Genomic DNA, 20803 nt, shown 5'->3' with positions numbered 1-20803 from the left:
ATGCTGAGAGGCCTGTGGAGAAACCCAACGTAAACCCCTCTCCTTAACTACTGATAAGGTATGAATATCATCCATAGAGCTATCAACCCCAACTCCCTATTTTGGGATGCCTCAAAAACAGTGGTAAAAACCTAAGTCTAAAGGTGGCTTTACTCCACCTTATGTAGGACACTCAGACTCATCCCAAATTCCTCCATGCCGGCCATCAAATATCTTTTGCAAGATGAGGCCCATACCATCTGGCTGCTAGGTATTGAAGTAGAAATGTCTGAGAACACACATGCTTCCTGCAAGAAATACCCTATACACTGCTTTAAACTGAAACCCCTCTACAAACTGGCACGTAGCTTGTGCATTCCAGAGCACTGTGTCATGCTTCCCTGACCTATAACATGCTAAAAATTACTGGCATTAACAGTCCTCCAGCGTAGGACGCCTTTTGCAACTCTGAAAACAGAGTAGCTTTAAAGATCAGTTAAACTGGCTTATCTCTTCAGCAAGTGCAGTTATTTCCAGAGTCACGCAACTATCCTGTGTGTGTATATTTTATTCAGACACCTGCCATCAGGTCAAGTATGATGACCAGACCTCTAGAACCAACCCATACCAGTTGAAAAACTGAAACCCCTTCCCTCCCGCCAATAACAGATAGGTTTGGTCCCTTTTGCACCTCTTCTCGCTGCTACTCTGCATATACCATACTTCTGAAAGCAGACCATTACCGCTGTAATGGTTGTGGGTAAGGGACAGTACCCCTTATATTGACTCTGCTGGACAGGACCCCACAAATCTGCCCTAGTTTAAAATTGGTGGGAAGGGACCAAAAGACCAACTTGCTTAATCCTCGCTCAAGGTGGAACAATCCATCCGTCACCCACCCCCTCCACACAGACACCTCATTCCATGCCAACTTAGGAAGCCGCCTTATACTGAGTAACCATTGATCCTTCTAGCCCAGTATTGTCAACAATGACTAGCAGCAGTTTCCCAGGGTTTCCCCTCAGGATTCTTTCCTAGTCCTAATTAGAGGGGACCTTCTGCATGCAAAACAGGTGCTCTACCATTGAGCCTTGGCCATTCCAATCCATCCTCCTACACAGTCCAAACTATATGCTACAAACAAAGAGCAGGAGCACTGCAAAAAGGTGGTTGTGGTAAGCTTTGATCCTCCACAGCCTCCACCCCAACTAGGGTTCAAACACAACTATGTCAAATTCTGCTCATCCAAAACAAGGATTCCGCACAGGAGGCAAAGCCAATACAGAGGGAGGGAAGGCTTCTTTGGGGATATTTCTAACGGTGAAGTAGCAGCATACAAAGCTCCCTAGAAGGTTGTACCCATTACCCATGTGTTTGCCTGAAAATCATGCATAGCCAATGCAGGTTCAATTTGTGCTCTGGCCAAGGCCATTTGAACATCAGCTTACAGGCAAGCTGATGTTCACTTAGATAGTACTATCTCTCCTCACAGCTCATGTTATCCCATCACAACTAGGAGCTTTAACTATGCAAAGAAATAAGTGTTATTATTTTATTTATTTATGGCATTTATATACCGCCCCATAGCCGAAGCTCCCTGGATGGCTCTTCATATATGTTACATGCCGTTTCAGTGGCTGCATAAAGTGAAAGATTTCCAAATGGGTGAGATGGGAGAGGAAGTACTAGCTATCACTGTATATCGTCACCTGTTAAAATCACAGCCTATGAAGCCAGTGAGTGATTTGAGACCACCTGAAGATGCAGAATTGCTAAAACACTAGGCAGGCGTCAACCTAATCTATCCTTTGGCTTGGAGATCACTAAGAACAAATACATTTTAAAAAGGCTAATTTCATCAGCAAATGCTGGGCTTTTCTGCCTAACCAAAACCATCTAGTCAAGCCCAAATTATCAAGAAATGTAGAGATTTCAACTAATCATAAAAACCTTCCAAGAGGAACAACTACACCCTGATACTATTGTGATACCACTTCCTGTTGAATTAGTAGTACTCACAACCTTCTGGTCAGAAACGACTTTTTTTTTGAGTGTAGGAATGAACAAATGCTTGAATTTTCAATGACCTGCTGAAGCCATTTCCTCTCTTCATAACAACACTTAGTTCTCACAATTCTACACATTCCTTTATATCTTTCACTGCTCTATTTCCCTTTCACGTGGCGAAAACCAAGAACAAATAAAGAAGAAGCTATCATGTGGAATATATTTACAGGAGTTTTAATGCACTCTGTACACATGACAAAAAATCCACATTTTATTCAAGAAAAACACATATTCCATTTCAGAATTAAGAAATGAATTATTCTGATGGCAGCATTTAAAAACGCAGTTACAACCCTTTTAGGGCATAAACCTATGCATGTTTAGAGAGAAAAAGTCCTACAATTTCCAGCGTTCTCCAGCCAGGCTGGCTGGGGAATGCTTAGAATTGTAGGGCTTTCTCTCTCTCTAAACATGCATAGGTTTGTGCCTTTCATCACTAAATTAATGCCAACAGCACATAGTGTGTTGGGCAAATATTTGAATTCCTTTAATATTTGAATTCCATCAAGCAAATGCCTGTGGACATACAGAAGGCTGGCAAACAGTGGGAGTTGTAGGACAATACTAATACTCATAACAACAAATTTATATTGCGCTCTATACCAGAGCACATTCCAATTAACCAAAACATACAAAACACAGCAATATAAACAAACATCAATAAATATACATTAGATAAGCTACTACTAACCAAAAATTAAACAATTTCACAACCAATCAAGTAAAACAACCAAATAATTTAAAACTCAAAAACAAACCGATTATTCTTCACACTATACACCATCACCTATGGCTCCGACTCTAACAAATAGGTTTTCAGGCCTCATCTTAATTTGTCCAACTCCCTCTACCGAAGGTGTAAAGGGAGGGAGTCCCAGAATTGTGGGGTGAGACGGGAAAATGCCTGGAGCCTAGAATTTGCCACCTTAGTCCAAGCAACCACCAGAAGTCCAGAATATGTGGACCAAGTTCTCCTAAGAGGAGCATGCCATATAACCAACTCTTCCAAATAACTGGGAAGGGTAGAGCACAAGGCTTTAAAGGTCAAGACAAGGAGTTTAAAATGCGTCCTTGCCCCGACAGGCAACCCATTGAATGCCTTGTAATATTTATTTATTTATTTATTTATTACATTTTTATACCACCCAATAGCCGAAGCTCTCTGGGCAGTTCACAAAAATTAAAACCACAATAAAACAACCAACAGGTTAAAAGCACAATTACAAAATACAGTATAAAAAGCACAACCAGGATAAAACCACACAGCAAAATTGATATAAGATTAAAATACAGAGTTAAAACAGTAAGATTTAAATTTAAGTTAAAATTAAGTGTTAAAACATTGAGAGAATAAAAAGGTCTTCAGCTGGCGACGAAAGCAGTACAGTGTAGGCGCGTACACTAATACAGCACGTACAGCACTGTTCTGTATTAGACTAAGGGGACGGAATGAAGAAGGGAGACCCACCAAGAGGCTACTACAAAAATCCAGGTGGGAAACAACCAGGTCATGAACAAGAAGCCCCACAGTCTCAGGGGTCAGAAAATGGCGGATCCAGCGGATGTTAGCAAGATGAAAATTACATACCTTGGTTGTCGCGTTCACAAGTGAGCAAAGCGACAGCCCACCATCTACCAGAACCCCAAGATTCATGGCCTTCGAGACAGAGACCATGCATAGGATTGCGCCCAACAGAATTCATTTTTCATATAGTACTCATCATTTTTTTTACTGGTTCTACTAGAAGGAGGAGAGAAAAAACATTGCCATCTTTAACAGCCAATTTGCTACTGTCCTGGGTTTAGATCCCCAGGTTATTGCATGTCCACAGACAAAAGGATTTCTTTAAAGCACACCCGATTTTGCTTTAGGCCTGCAAATGTTTTTCGTTATACAAATATTTCGGGTAATAGAATCCATCATGGCCTGTGCAACTGCTAGCTGGGTGACTCACAAATAGGGTTCGGCCCCTCCAGTGAATTTGGTTGTGAAGTTAGCAAACTTAAAAATGTATGTGTGGTGCGGGGGGAGGAGGGGAGATACACATTTGCGAAGGAAGATTGCTGGGTGGAGAAATCAGATTATCTTTGAACTGACATCTATATTTTTTAAAAAGGAATTCACAGTGCATTCTTAAGCTAGTCAGACCTTCACAGCCAAACTGTCAGGTGATCATACCAGTAATTGAACACACATTTGTCTTGCCCCTATCGGTATGCGAGTTTGCTCCATCCTGCCTACACCTGGGAAAAGTGCCCCACAATGCATCTGCTTGATAAGCAATCAACGCAGTCTCTTCCCACCTCCAGCTCCCAGCTGGAGGACGCTTTCTGGTTTATATGTAATGAGAAGCCAGAGTATGGGTTGAGCATGGGTTGCTAATAAATTGCAGGTTGTTTATATGTGTGAACCGAGACCACTGTTAGATGCATCTAGCCTAGAATGGCTTATGCCACAATACATGTGTTTATCTTTAAGAGACCACAAAAATAATTTTACAGCTCTCTCTTTTTATATTTTAGGTCTGTCTTCAGCTTTCAAAGGGTTCTCCATCACAGCAAGATCAAAGGATTTTGGAAAGCAATCAAGAACATTGCCCTAACAAATTCCAAGCCCTTGACTTCAGTCAAGGTAACAGTTAGTTGTTCTCAGGTATGCTACAGTATCCACAAATAGCTCTAAACTTTCCAGTTCCTGGAAAGGCACCATAGTAGTCTAAAGCAGTGTTTCTCAACTGGGGGCCTCAGGTGAAAATCTCGTAAATGGGGGGCCACGGCATGAGACTAGGGGGCCACAGAGGTTTCAAAACTTGGTTACAAAAAAACTAGCAGGGTGCTTGCATGAGTCTCTACAGATTGTAATAAAAGCAGTAAATTACATTAAATCAAATGCACTTCAAGACCGCCTGTTTCGACAGCTTTGCGAGGACAATAACGAAGACTTCACATGCTTATTATTGTATACAGAAGTCCGTTGGCTGTCCAAAGGTAACTGCCTTTGTCGTTTTGTTGCTTTGTGGGACTCAGTTGTGTCATTTTTCAGAGGCAAGGAAATGGAAGAAAAGATAACCTCTGCTAAATGTGATATATTTTACCTGTGCGATGTCTTCGAAAAGCTCAATTTGTTAAACAAACAACTACAGGGCAGGAATTGTGACCTTTTTTGAAGCAAGGAGATTATTACTAGGGTTATTATTAGGGTTTCTTGGAAAAGTCAAGCTGTATGCCACCAATATTGGACGTCGAGAATTCGTCCAGTTTTCCTCTTTGGCAGCAGTTAGTGATGAATTGAAAGATGATGAAATAATTGTGTATGTGGATCATTTGAAGCAGCTTTATAATGATATGGAAGTTCATTTCCGTGATCTGCTGGACATGGATATTCCGGCCTGGGTAGTTGATCCATTTGCTGTGAATGCTGCTGACGTTGATGTTTCTTTGCAAGAAGCGCTCATAGAACTACAGAGCGACATAGCAGCCAAATTACCTTTCAGTCAAGAAAAACATCATTTTTGGATAAAGAGTACAATATCTAAAAAGTTTCCACAGCTTTGGGATAAAGCAAAATGGGTTTTCATGGCATTTCGTACTTCGTATTTGGTAGAATCAGGTTTCAGTCGTATGAATTATTTACTCAGCCTAACGCGGAATCGCCGTAACATAATGGACAGAGGTGATCTTCGGTTATCCCTCACAGCAATAGAACCAGATATAAAAAAGCTTGTTTCTGATCATCAAGCACAAGGGTCACATTGATCGAGAAATACTTAAAGTATAAATTTTTATGTAATTGTATTTTGTATAAATTATAAAAATTATAAATAAAACATGTTCTATTTACAAACAAAACATTCAAATAGCTACCTTTCTACCGGTAGGACAGGAAGGAAACAAGAAGGAAGGGGGCCACAGTTGGAAAAAGGTTGAGAAACACTGGTCTAAAGAAAAGCACCTTCCTTAAGGAACATTGGGATATTAGCAGAGCTGTGCATTCCTAAAATCTGCCTGAGTGCACAATTTTTTAGTGTGCACAGAATCCAGCTGGTGAATTGTAGCTGGTGAAGCACCCAGACAGACACCAGAGGAAGTGGGTAGAGTCCAGGGTGGATTTGATTTAAATCAATTTGATTTAAATCACGAATTAAATCACTACTCAGAAAGACTCAATTTAATCATGTGACTCCCCCCGCCCCCGGAAAAAAAGTGCACTCTTCCTTGCTATATTTTACACAACTCAGAGTTACCAAAGACTCATTCTTGCTGGCGTAATCTTAATATTTACAACCAGATGAAGGTTTCATTTTTAGAATAGCAACTTTTCAGAGTAGTTTTACAGTTATATCAAAAAATACTGATTTCGTTATACTATTAGAAACACATCATAGATAGATAATTATGAAATTATTGTGAGGTGAACTATCTCCAGTTTAATAGGTTAATCATTCATATCTGGACAACTTTTCTGCTGTACTTTATTGGAAGGAGAAAAATAATCTTACAGAAATCTCTGGAAGAGCATGACACTGTGAATGGATTAATGGAATTCATTTACCAAAAAATTTAAATAGCCTCATGCTACATAATTAAAAACTAATCCTTATTTCATGATGAATAACCTTTGGACTATAATGTATCTTAAATAGAAAACTACCTTTAGATAGATCTTTCCTCAAAAATAATTTTATTTTAAAATGAAATTAGGAGAGTGGTTAAGGGGGATGAATACAAGAGAGAGGTTGGAAGAAGTTTTGAGAGATTTGGAATTAACGTGGTTAAATTATTTTCAATTAGAACAATGGACTAAAAATTGGGTAAGAGAAAATGGAGAATGTAAAGAGAGGACGAAATTTGAGGAATTAATTGAACAAAAAGAAATAGATAAGGGACAAAACATAGGGATAAAGGGGTTAGTGAGTCAAATATATAATATATTAGTTGAGAAAGGAGGGCTGGATAGTGCTGGGAAAATGGTTTGGGAGACTGATTTGAAGATACAAATAGGACAACAGAGGTGGGATGGACTATGGAGACAGAGAGTGTTGAGAAATATGTCAGTAAGAATAAAGGAGAATTATTATAAACTTGTATGGAGGTGGTACTTAACTCCGGTTAGATTAAATAAGATTAATAAACAGCTTTCAGCAGATTGTTGGAGGGGTTGTGGAGAAAAGGGAACGTATTTACATATGTGGTGGGATTGTATACATGTGCAAAAGTTATGGAAGATGGTGTTTTATGAGATTGAACAGATTGTGGGATTTAAAGTAGAAGTTACACCAAGGATTGCATTACTCTCACTGCATGATGATCCTAAATGTAATAAAGAAATGAAAGAATTGATAACGAACCTACTGACAGCTGCGAGGTTGATAGTAACTAGGAATTGGAAAATTACAGGAGATTATTGTATTGAAGAATGGTATAAAGAAGTGTGGGACATTGCTATAAACGATAAATTGACATGTAATATAAAAATGCAAAGAGGCATAGTAAAAACGAATGATTTTGAGAGTATATGGAAAAAGTTCCTGGAGTTTGTATTTTCTAAAGGAAGGGGGGTTCCACCAACAGATGAAACTATGAGTTTTTGGAAACAAGAATGAGATCCCGAGGTGGGGGGAGCACTGTTATGTTTATTATATTATGTTTAATAGGTTAATATTGAATATATGATAGTAAGGTATGATAATATCTTGTATTAAGTGATTTTGATTTGTGTTTGTTGTTTTAATAATAATAAAAATTTAAAAAAAATAATAATTTTATTTAAAAAAAAATCCAATTTAAATCAAGAAAATCCGATTTAAATAAAAAAACCTGATTTTTATTTTTTTAAAAAAATCATTGATTTTTAGCCACCTTGATGGAGTCCCATTAACACAGATCCAAGGCTCTTCAAGCACAAGCTTCATAGAAATAGATGTCAAACTAGATGTGATTTTAAGCAACAATTAAAAAACAAAACACAAAAAACATGGCTAGAGTAGACATATCACTGTTTGTAGAACTTGCGGGCACCCTAATCTGGACAAAAACCACAGAGCAGGGGGGAGGGAGGCTTAAACAAATCTCCTCTGAAAGTCCTCCTAATTCTGCAGTGTGCGCTGAATTTAAAATGTCCTCCTGCGCTGTAGTGCAGATCTGGAGTCCTTGTGGCTGCTTTCTGTAGCCAAAGGCACATGGCTAGTCCAAATGTGTATCTGAATCTCTTGCTTAAACTTGTATCTAAATGCTTTGTCACACCAGTGTTATACTGCGCAATCACTGCGAATTGTGTGCAAAGGACTCCGAAGTTTTCCAGCTTATAATCTGCTTTTATTGTGAAGTACTCCCATGCATCCTGCTTTAATTGCGCTTCTTAACCAAAAGAAGTGCAATATTTTGCTACTAGTTTTTGAGCATATCATTTGTTGTTTTCTGAGCGGCCACTGGGGCACAGGAGCAGGATTTGAAATAAATTAAACAAATGCTTACATCTGCGTAAGCTTTAAAGATAAAGACATCAAAATTGGCACAGTGATAGGTATTAAGGAGAGCATTAAGCATACCAAATTTGAATCAGATTGGGTCATCCGTTTATTTTTTATGATTTTTTTTACATTTCCCCCCCTTAAACCCATTTCCTGGTATGCAAAGGATCTAGCCGCCCGGTAGCAACAACAACAATGGCGACAGCTTAGTGCTGTAGGGGATAATTCAAGGGAAACAGGTATGTGGGATGAAGCTCTAAATTAGACCAAGAGACTGAGAGAAGATGCTTTGAGATGAGGCTTTTAATCATGCCATCATCTTTCCTCGTTCATGGAATTTTACACTGTCTCCTGTGTTTTCCTACCGCATCCTCTGTCTTTTTCTTTATTGCACAAAATCCTTGAAGGAGGAAAAGACGGAATAGTACACAATGCCTTCTGCTGTGGTACCCCGACCATGGAATGAGCAACCTAGAGAAGTTCGCCTGGTGCCTACGTTGTACTCCTTTCGGCACCAGGTGAAGAACTTTTTATTTTCTCAATATTTTAGCATTCTAGTCTTTTAGCTCTGCTGTTTTAAATCTGTATTTCAAATCTCTGCATTGCAGCTAGGTTTATTTTGTTCGCACTTTGTAGTTTTAAGTGTTTATATTTTACGTTGTTTTACACTGCAGCTTGAGGTTTTAATCTCTGTGAACTGACCAGAGAGCTTTGGCTCTGGGGCGGTATAGAAATGTAATAAAATAAACAAACTAGGAGTCCTCTATCTGGAAAGCAAACAAGCAAAGCAAGGATCCTGCAAGCATAGGTGCATAATCCAGAGGGGCGAAGAGGCTTATTAAAGGAGTTGACCATCTCAAAGGAGAATCAGAGGAATGTAGAAAACAATTCCACAATAATTGCAATAGTACCCAGCTTTCAAGTTCATTAGAATTCTGCATTGTTCTCGAAAGCGGGTGCCATAAAATGATATAGCTTCATAGGCATCCTTTTCTCTTCAGCAAGATATTAGCCTGCTCTGAAAGGCCTGTGTTACACAGAGTTGTCTGTGTGCAATCCATGACTGCAGTTGTATGTGTTAGCTGTGACTCAGATTTAAAGGAAAAGTGTCATTTCTGAAAAAATGACTCAGAGCTGCTTTTCTGTAACAGCCAGATATTTACTCAATCATCTGAAACGTAGAGAGCCTTCACATGTCATCGTTAGGCATTGCTTTTAAAAATATATGATCTATTTCAATAATTTTTATCTGGCCTTTCTAGTTAAGGTAGCTCATAATTATTGTGCCAAATTTATTTATTTATTTATTTATTTATTTATGTATTTTATTACATTTCTATACCGCCCAATAGCCGGAGCTCTCTGGGCGGTTCACAAAAATTAAAACCATTCAAAGTATAAAACAACAGTATAAAACCATAATATAAAATACAATATAAAAGCTCAACCAGATAAAAACAGCAGCATTGCAAAATTACAAATTTAAAACCATGTTATTTAAAATTTATAGATTGTTAAAATTTTGGGAGAATAAAAAGGTCTTCACCTGGCGTCTAAAAGAATATAATGTAGGTGCCAAGCGAACCTCCTTAGGGAGCTCATTCCACAGCCGGGGTGCCACAGCAGAGAAGGCCCTCCTCCTGGTAGCCACTTGCCTCACTTCCTTTGGCAGGGGCTCACGGAGAAGGACCCCTGAAGATGACCTTAGGGTCCGGGCAGGTACATATGGGAGAATTTATCTAAGCCCAGATCCACATACCCCAGGGACCTCCTACATGACTTCTTGTAGCTGAAGAAACCTGCCTAACTCATCACACTTTCTCATGTTTAGTAGAAGAATCATGTGAATAAATGCAAATTTTCTTACTTGGTATAATATATGCCAGCTTCAGATTTCCAGAATTCCCATTTTTTTAACGGAATTATGTTGTTGTTTTTAAAAGCCTGACATAGTTACAGATATTAGTATACACAATACTGCAACAAAATGTTGCAGCATGGAGTGCTCCTGTTCACTGTTCCAGACCATGGTTTCAGCCAGCCATGTCCTCTTTCAGGATACTCCATTTCATTCCCCCCCCCCTCATGCCCACCCCCCAGCCTGCTGATACCTCCGTGTTATGCATGAGTGGTATCATTTCCACTACATAAGCACCGGCACTCATGCCTGAACTTTGGAAACAGAGGTAATGACAGTATTGTGTGCATGCATTGTTTCAGAGAAATTTGAGAGATCCCAAGCGGAATCTAGTCACATATATTTAGCCACTTGCTGCAGAACTTTGGTAAAAGTATTAAAGACACAACCTGATCTTTGTTGCTAAAATGTACGCAAGGGCACACAGAATTTCCCAAGGAACCCCCACAAGTAGCTATGGCAATTTGCAGCTCTTTAACTATGTACACCAGCACTGTTAAATCAGAATATCATTTTGCTGTGGAAGCAACAACCCTGTCAACTTTTTTCATTCCAGAGAGAGAAAGAGATTAAGCTAGAATTCAAGCCCCTTCAGGTTGATGAACACATCCAATCATATGCTCAATTGCATCTATTCAGTGCAATTAAAATATTTAAAAAGCTACTATCTACAACTGCATGCAACATTCCGCATCTAATTGCCTGGGGTGTTTCCACTGGATTAGTGATCTGCAAGAGGCATATCTACAGTCCTGGGCCAGTATTTCTTGAAGAATGAAAGCTGCACTTTCAAGCCCAGCAAGTTTTGTTTACCAGCCAATGGGCAAGTAGAAGCATTTCTGGCTTCATATTTTCATGCTGAGTAAGGTCGTACTTCTCGCTGTCAAGTTCTACAAGTCCTGGAACTGTCTGCACTCCCTACCCCCACCCCATTCAAAACATCACATGCTATTTGCTTTAGTCATCTCTGAAAGAGTAATAGTTAAACCACTGCGAGATACATCCAGCTGTTGGGAAAAGAACGAAGTTGGAATTATTATTTTTGTTAAGGCCTCCTTTGTATTCAGATTATTTACAATAGTTATAAAACTCAACCTAAATGCAGCAAATTTTTATCTCTCCAATGATCTTAGAATAAAACTTTACCTTTGTGGCTTAAAAAGAGAGAGAGAAAGAGAGAGAATGTAGCATTAAGGCCAAATTATGGGTAGATCAGAAGCATCTGATTCTGGTTTTTAAACTAAGCGCAGTTTCCCATTACATCTGAACTTGGGGAATTCATAACAAGCCAGAATCATATACCATTGTTTGAGACTGGCTTATTTGAACTAGCCGGAATCTACCAAGTTCAGATGAAACATGGAACACTGGTTAGTTTAAAAGCAGAATCAAAAGCTCCATATCTCCTTGTAGATTGCATTGCACAGCACTTGCTGCCATAAGAATCCTGTATCAATGCTAAGTACCATCAGGAATATACCATCAGAATTCTACAGATGTGCAATTATTATAAGGTCCCTTCATGAAGGGAGCAACATACTGGGGCAGGGGAAGCCAATTTCATTGCCCTGTATCAAGACATCCATGCTGGGGGCCAGGTAGCACACCTGATGCCAGGTGCACACCCACAATTCCCAGTAAACACTTGATGCCTCCTTCAATGTAAGTAGGTTACGATTCTAACACACAACACAATTAAACAATACAATATAAGGTTATAATATATAAATTAGAAGTATATCACAATAAGTAATTATTCTTTGCACATTTCACTTTTGACTGTATCTGATGTTCTTTTGCATTTACTTTTCTTTATAAACCATTCATATCTTAAGATTTCTTGTGTGGCATGTTTTCATTGGTTTAACAAGTGAAAAGGGGTATTCACTGTTTTCCTGCTTCTGATATAAAAACTATTTTCAACAGGCCTAGTAACTACAAGAGTAACAGAGTTGGGGGAAATCCTTAATCTCTTTGCAATCAGAGGCACTGAGTAAGAGACCTAGTGTGTTTAAACCATGGGTATGTAGTCACCATGGTTAGGAATGGTTCACAGGACATGCTAAGCCATAATGTTTAGGTCAAAATGCTTAACCACCGTGGCTTAGCGTGTTGCCTGAACAGTGTCTAACACTAACTGCTATACTGCACTGGCTCTTCTACAAGGCATGTCGTGTTTCATTGATGCAATAATCACTCCATTTTGATTTTAAAGATTGTTTCTAGCACGCACAGATCTTGGGAAACCATGGATTCAAATTTATGTAATACCCTGTGCCACCACATAGCCAGGCCTTTGGCTTCCTTACACACACACACACACACACACACACACACACACACACACACACACGAAGCATGGAAACACCCAGAGATGGAATGAGCTGTAAGGGGCCATAGATGCTCTTATACTCTGTTCAGCCAAATTGCACTATTTGCCCTCCAGGCAAGTCCAGCTCAAAACAGATGTGAAACAAAGTAAGGAATTTCACTTGACCAATGCTTAAATTCTGAAACCAGAGGTGTCAGGGCTTGGACTCTCTCTAGAAACTACGCCCCTGGCACAGAAACTATCTTAACACCAGATGCATGCGGGCTGGTCATAGTTACTACATGCAAAAGAGAGGAAGTCACTCCACTTTTTCCCCTTCATATATTCCAGTGCAGGAATGTGGCATTCAAATAGATCCTGAGGCAAAGTCCTGGTGAGCTCTGGCTCAAACGAAAAACTGTAGCTAGCACACATTTTAAAAAACTGCTGAGTTCTTGATATTTTTGAGGGTAGCAGTCCATCCCACAAAGCCGGAAATTAAGTCTTATGGCTTATTTTGCCTTCATTTCCCAGCCCTTGCCTAGACCGTTGCCATGCTCTAACAAGAATAATAGAATCATAGAATAGTAGAGTTGGAAGGGGCCTATGAGGCCATCAAGTCCAACCCCCTGATCAATGCAGGAATCCACTTTACATTTAGGTTGCAACCCTATGCCCAGTGTCCTGGGAGTAAGCAACGCTGAACTCAATAGGGGTTACTTATGAGTAGACATGCATGGGATTGCAGAATTCTACTTTTCTCTGCAAAAAAACCTGAAGTTCAGAACTATTATGTTGCTGAATTTACAAACCCAGGTTTTTTAGCTGTTCACATCACAAAAGTTCATAGAATCATAGAATAGTAGAGTTGGAAGGGGCCTATGAGGCCATCGAGTCCAACCCTCTGCTCAATGCAGGAATCCACCCTAAAGCATACCTGACAGATGCTTGTCCAGCTGCCTCTTGAAGGCCTCTAGTGTGGGAGAGCCCGTTGTCATACTGCTCTAACAGTCAGGAAGTTTTTCCTGATGTCCAGCCGGAATCTAGCTTCCTGTAACTTGAGCCCGTTATTCCATGTCCTGCACTCTGGGAGGATTGAGAAGAGATCCTGGCCCTCCTCTGTGTGACAACCTTTTAAGTATTTGAAGAGTGCTATCATGTCTCCCCTCAATCTTCTCTTCTCCAGGCTAAACATGCCCAGTTCTTTCAGTCTCTCTTCATAGGGCTTTGTTTCCAGACCCCTGAGCATCCTGGTTGCCCTCCTCTGAACACGCTCCAGCTTGTCTGCGTCCTTCTTGAATTGTGGAGCCCAGAACTGGATGCAATACTCTAGATGAGGCCTAACCAGGGCCAAATAGAGAGGAACCAGTACCTCACGTGATTTGGAAGCTATACTTCTATTAATGCAGCCCAAAATAGCATTTGCCTTTTTTGCAGCCATGTCGCACTATTGGCTCAAATTCAACTTGTGATCTACAACAAGTTACTTACTATACAACTGTGAGAATTGATGACTAGGCAAAAAGAGAGCCACATTCTGCCGTGAGCACCATTTGTCAATGCAATTTTGTTGCCACAATGAAGGATGTGCTTTCCTTTAGCTAGGTGGTAAAACACATGCAGAAGGCCCCAGGGTCAGTCCCCAGCATCCCCAGGTACAGCTAGGAAAGACACAAAATGATGAAGGTTGAGCATGGGTGAAGTGTGGGTTGTTGTTGAACTCTGGATTGTTTGTTGTCTAAATCCAGTCATGCTAACAAATAATGGTTTGTTAACCATGAACAACCCACAGAAAGAAACCATGGTTTGTTGGCTTGTGAAGTGTGGGTTGTTCATGGTTACCAAACCATGGTTTGTTAGCATGGCTGGGGTCACACATCACAACAACCCATGGTTCAACAACTCATAGTTCAACAACTCACACTCAACCCTGAATGTGGATTGCCATGTTGTATGAACCCAGCCACTGTAGGGCAGCTTCCTATGTTCCTATGTCTTTTGAAAACTATCCTCTTGCCAAATATACATCAGAGCGCTTGTCCTAATCACTGTTACCCACAGATATTCAAGAGCATTAAGGAATCAAGGAGTTCCACTTCATTAGCCAGTTTTGCTAAAGCAGCAATGTATCAAATCCACTGAAAATTATGCTGAGACAAAGCACATAATGAGCATGATGACCCCTTTTGATGCCCCAGGCACAGCACTCTGGAAGTGCAGGAGCTTCTTCATGTTTTCCTCAAAGAGCAGGGCTATGTTCTGTGCCAGCAATGAGTGAAATGAGGCAGAAAACGTTCCAAAATGGAAATTTTTCCAGTGGTTTATTTTTCTTGTGAACATTTCCCCCCATATCATAAATCCATTAACACCAATGAGTAGATGTCAATTGCAAATTCAATATTGGGCAAGCCTGGCAGTTTTAAAGTTGCAGATGCGTAATTCTCAGCATATTACATACAGTTCTTTGGGTTGTTAAAATTTATTAGGGTGCAATCCATTGTGATGACTGTAAGCCTCTGAACTTGGAAGTTTAGGGTCAACCTATGCAGGGCATCAGATTTTTTTCTGATGCAAATTACCCTATGCAAACTAATCTTATTTGCATAGGGTAACTTGCATCAGCTGCCCCATATGACATAATTTTCCTATGCAAATGAACTAATTTGCATCGGAATTCCCCCTCCCCTGGCATTTTTCTGGAAAACCCACATTACATTAAGCAATGGGAAATTCCATTGGAGATTCTTCTGTTACAGAGATTATTATGAGCAGCTTATGGAACAATGCAAAGTAAATTCCAACATTCTGTCAACCATTCTCGCCTCACCCTAACTCAACATGGTAGAGTGAATGCAAAGCGCGTGATATGGCAACAGGGCCACCACCACGCACAAGCCCTGAGACCATGATGAAAGCATTGTAGATACTCTATTGCAGCTTAGGGGCACAATCCTTTGCCTGTTTAGAAAGAAAAAAAGTCCTACAATTCCCAGCATTCCTCAGCCAGCATCTATACTTCCAACACAACCCGTAGCCAAAACCACATGCACAGATTTCCATAGCCTTGTTCCAGAGCCAGCTCCAAGTTCATGCTTACCTGATCACATCCTGCATTCACCAGTTCCTGCAGCATTTGCCTATTGACTTCAACTGTTGCGGAGGTGGTGCCGATCTCATTAGCAAAGGGCAACAAAGAGTATCTGATTTCTCGCAGTGCTTTCTGGTAAGGCCCAAACTTGGCAGCAGGTCTCATTTGTTGCTGCCTGGTGGCATCTTTCCCTACTAGAATTTTAGGGTCCAGAGAAGTTTCACCACCTGGCCCGACAGGTAATCCCTGACTGGAGGATTTGGTAGGTTGCTTCAAACCTTCCCGGATCTCCTGCAGTCTTTGTCGGCTGTTCCCAGAGTAAGTGGTAGCAGGAAAAGTCTTTGGCCTCATGGTGAATCCAGTTTTGTTTCAGCATAAATCCCAACCTCTTTTGCATATAATGAAAGGGGGATCCGACGCTGTTCTTCTTGAGCGTATCCGTTTGCTGTAAAACATAATCCCTTGAAAACAATTCCAATGTAGACTGCAAACCTCTGACGTGGGGACTGTGTCACATTTCTATGTTTTGTCCAATCCCGGCACAGCAATGGCACTACATAAATCTTCAGCTCAAAGTTTTTATGGTTTCTATGCACCGGCAGAAACCCTGAAACTTCATCTTGCTGTTTTTTTCACTGTCTGGAAAACAGAAGAACACAGACACTTTCATGCAATTCTCTTTGTTTTCTTTAAAATGCTTCCTCCTTAAGACATGGAAGCTATTATGGTATATTATTATGGCCTTGTTTATATACTACTTGTCTTATAAAATCCCAACCAGTGAACAATGCAATATTAAAACTATGCAGAATATGGAAATACATCACAGTTAAAAGTACCAAAGATATTTTATACTAAATCACTCCAAAAATAAATTAAGCATTTAAAAGTTTTCCCAAAACAGGAAGCTTTAACCTTTTCCCCAAATATAGTTGGGTGCCTCAGGGCTTCACTGAGGAGGAAGTTCCATACAACCGGAATAACAACTGTTCTCATTGAACAGAGTTTTGAACTTGGGCCAAGGAGTCCTGAATTCGAATCCCAGATAATGAAACTTATTAAGTGGTGATGTGCAAGTCACTCTTACTTCAGCGTCACTTAACAAAGCAAATGAGAAGATAAGAATGGGACCTTATCATGCATGCTGTCCACCATTCAAGGAGTGGATATAAAAGTGATTAATAATACTGGGAGCTTTTTTGGCACGATAGCAGAACTACCGGAATGGAACAACTGAGTTTGCAGGTCACAATTAATTTAAATACATTTTCTCATCTGGAACTATTTTTCAACGGAGTTGGTCAAACAATTGAGACAGTGAACACTATTTTACAACTGGGAAACTTACAGCTCAACTCTATGGTCTCCTGAACAACGCAAACAGGATTAGGTGCAGAGACCATTGCACTACAGAAATATTGCAATTAGATGCATTGAACAATTCAGGGTGACAGTGCATCTATACCAGCCAAGGCCTTGCTGCTTAAATGAAAAGCCGGCAGAGGGTGGTGGAGATGATGGTGGGGAAATGGTTACACTAAATGAATTCCTATCCATAGCAGGACCAGAGCACACACACACCCTCACCACTGAGTGGTGTAACAGTAAACTTAGAAGTGCAAGCGCTCCTCATGGCAGTCCCCATGGTCAAGTCCCCAAAGAAAGTCCAAAGATTAAGGCTGCTATCAATGCCACTTTGGTAGCTAATTTCCTCAAAACCCTGCAGAATCAATAAAGTTACATTGGCAGGAGGGAGCGCAGGCTATCTGGCCAGGGAAAATCGCAGCCCCAACGGCCATTCGGCTTGTCAAGCCTGCCCACTACCCTGCAACCCCGTGCTTACCCTGCACTTGGATCCACTCCTAATAATGCCCACTTGCTTAACCCGAACCCAGCCACCACTGACAAATGAAGAAACAACGTGGCGACTTCGGAGCAACTGAAAAAGTGGTGATAAAACAACACTGCGAAAAAGCGCAGTTTCAGGGGGAAAGCCTGATGTGGCTGCAAGTTGGCGGTAGTGTCATATAAACAACGCAGCACCACTGCGCAGCCACAATAGGGCATAGAAGGCGTATAGACACCCACCCAAGTCATCCCAAAAAACTATTCATTACCACAGGGCACAATATGTTTTTTTCTGGGAAAAGTCACCCTCCTCCCCCAGCTATTGTGTTAATTGCATCTGAGCTCAGAAGGAAGAGGGAATTCTGAGGGGGTGGGGTGGCAGATGAGGGCCACCTCCCCCAAATACACAGAAGTGCAGTATTTCAACACAAATATATTAGCTATTAAACGTATGTATGCAGTATACAGCAGAGTGCTTGTCTTAATCACTGCTACTCACAGTTATTCAAGAGCATTAAGGAATCGAGAAGTCCCACTTCATTAGCCACTTTTGGCAAAGTAGCAATGAATGAAATCCACTGAACATTATGCACAGACAAAGCACATAATGAGTGCGACCCATTTGATACCCCAGGCGCAGCACTCTGGATGCGCAGGAGCTTCTTCACGTTTTCCTCAAAAATATAATTTATGTAATAAAACCTGGCAGTTCGTGTAGCACACATTTTTGGAAGCAAAATACACACAGGTGCAATATTTCAACACAAATATATTATCTCTTAAACGTATGTAAGAAGGGACACAAAGTCTGTAGCCCAAACAGTTCCCACAGAAAACGGAAAGACATACAAGAAACAATACCACATCATACACTAACTGTGCAGCACACAGACCCTGACCTCAAAGGACAGCAATCAAAAAGCAGGCTGAACAAAGGACACACACACAAATAAATACCAGACTGTCACAGACCGCAAGATGACTCGTGTATGAGGGGATGGCTGATGCAGCAGCCGCAGCCCTCAGCAGCCCCCAGAGGACTAAAGGGCCAGGCGGAGAGATTTCAACCCAAGACCACCCAAGGGTTCACAGATGGGTAGCAACACCAGAATTCTCAGGTTCAAGGCCACGCCTCTATCCATACTGGGTCTCTTCTGAAGTCAATAACCTATATAGTTACAAACTAATAAGCAATATCCCATCCATTAGAACGTACATAGCAGAGTTTTCCAGAGATTGTGCCCACTGTTAGGATTCTTACACCCAAATCCTAAGCAAAAGTACATGGACGTCCTACTGATTTCAGTGGAACTTGCATTCAAGTAACCATGCTTAGGATCATTACCAATAAGTAATTTTATCTAATAAAAAAGAGGAATGGGCTGGGGGAACCAGAAAACAGAACAGAAGATGAAAGGTGCATAAAGAACAAAACAGAAGTGTATACATGAAAACTCACAATGAGGGTAAGCCTTCCATCAACACAAAGGCGAACTAGCTACAGCACACACAGCTGGTGCAAACAGTCCACATTCCTCTGGATGAGAGCCCAAGCTTGCACAGTCAGCAGGGTAGGTGCGATAAAACTGTTCATGGGATTCTTCAATCTCCAGAGCCACATGCAAGTAGACAGGCTTCAAGCTGATGCCAACAGAGGCAGGGAGGTGCTCCAGCACCAGGGATGATAGTGGAAAAACCAGAAATGACAACTTAGGTTCAACATCCAAGCCAGATTCCGCTGGGTACAGTCCAAAAGTAAAATCAACTATTGACAGACAAAGTGCATCCCCATCCATGTTTACATTTGCAAGTAGCTTCCAGCCTCACCCTTCCTAAACAAGAAAAAGTATTGCTACCAATTACCTAGGGAGGTCGTGGGCTCTCCCACACTGGAGGCCTTCAAGAGGCAGCTGGACAACCATCTGTCAGGGATGCTTTAAGGTGGATTCCTGCATTGAGCAGGGGGGTTGGACTCGATGGCCTTGTAGGCACCTTCCAACTCTGCTATTTTATGATTCTATATTAATATGCATGATTTTGATTCTCCTGGTGCCCTACTTAATTATTTGATTTCTTATTGTCCCTCCTTGTTTTTCCTTAGAATTTCTCTCTTTTAAGACTCTTCCTCAAAGACTTTCGGGTTCTTGGTTGGTATAAAACTTGGCCGACATTGCACACAGTCCTTGTGATACCACATGTCCCCAGTGACTCGTGTATGAGAGGATGGCAAAGAAAGCAGAGATGCAGCTGCTAAAATGAAGTCGTATTCACATGGCCGCCCTTTTCCTGGCACACAAACAACTGCTAGCGAGATAATCCATGCAAGGAAGAGGGGAAGCCTCCTGCAAGGGTATGTACTTAGGCCAGGATCCCAAAGAAGTGAGACGTGCGCATGAAAGAACTGCGTGCATAAAATCTAAAGAAGAATTAGAAGCCTGTGTGTGAGAATCACGCACGCAGCTGAAACTTTGCTTTCATCTGTCACTGCAGCAAGTCCCCATTGTTCAGCATCTGTTTAAAGAGCAGAGTGTCTGTTTGACACTGTAAAGAGCCTGCAGTAAAGAGCAAATGGAAACTGTTAGCTGCCTGCTCAATGCTCTCTGACGCATGTATATCCTTTGGTTCCCAGCTTCAATGTACATCCGCACAGGCTGTTCCCCACACTCTCACTGCAGATTTCAGCACCATAAACTTCAAGTCCACACAAAAGCAGGAATGATGTGCTACAGCAAAAGCTAGATACCGACATTGCAACTGCTTGGGTACTTAATTTGTGGTGCCATGCTTTCTTACATTTTTAGAGCAAACAGGCAGAGAACTAAATGCGGCTGAATTTTTTATTTATTTTTTGCACTTATATCTTGCCTTTTTTCTTCCAAGGAACCCAAGGCAGCATACATAATCCTGCTCCTCTCCATTTTATCCTAACAACAACAACAACCCTGTGATGTAGGTTGGGCTGAGAGTCTGTGACTGGCCCAATGTCACCCAGTGGGTTTCCATGGCCATGTGGGGACTAGAACCCAGATCTCCTGACTCCCAGTCAAACACTTTAGCCACTACACCACACTGGCTCACACACTACACTGGCGTGTGGTGTGTATGCTTTAGCAAACAGCAAG

At 41.0% G+C, this 20803-nt stretch overlaps 1 protein-coding gene across 1 annotated transcript in view; it reads right to left on the bottom strand.

Annotated features, from left to right (window-relative positions):
* The window catches only part of LATS2 (large tumor suppressor kinase 2), a 58845-nt gene that overhangs the window by 28458 nt on the left and 9584 nt on the right, over positions 1-20803 (bottom strand). The window contains exon 2 of the mRNA XM_063127055.1: positions 15843-16472. Within this exon, the coding sequence (XP_062983125.1) occupies positions 15843-16184 (342 nt within the window). The 5' untranslated portion in view covers positions 16185-16472. The remainder of the gene's footprint in view (positions 1-15842; positions 16473-20803) is intronic.

Source organism: Elgaria multicarinata, chromosome 5 (assembly GCF_023053635.1).
Source record: "Elgaria multicarinata webbii isolate HBS135686 ecotype San Diego chromosome 5, rElgMul1.1.pri, whole genome shotgun sequence".
Lineage (NCBI taxonomy): Eukaryota > Metazoa > Chordata > Lepidosauria > Squamata > Anguidae > Elgaria > Elgaria multicarinata.
Note: the sequence above shows the minus strand (reverse complement) of the source record. Positions and strands in the feature narration are given on the sequence as shown.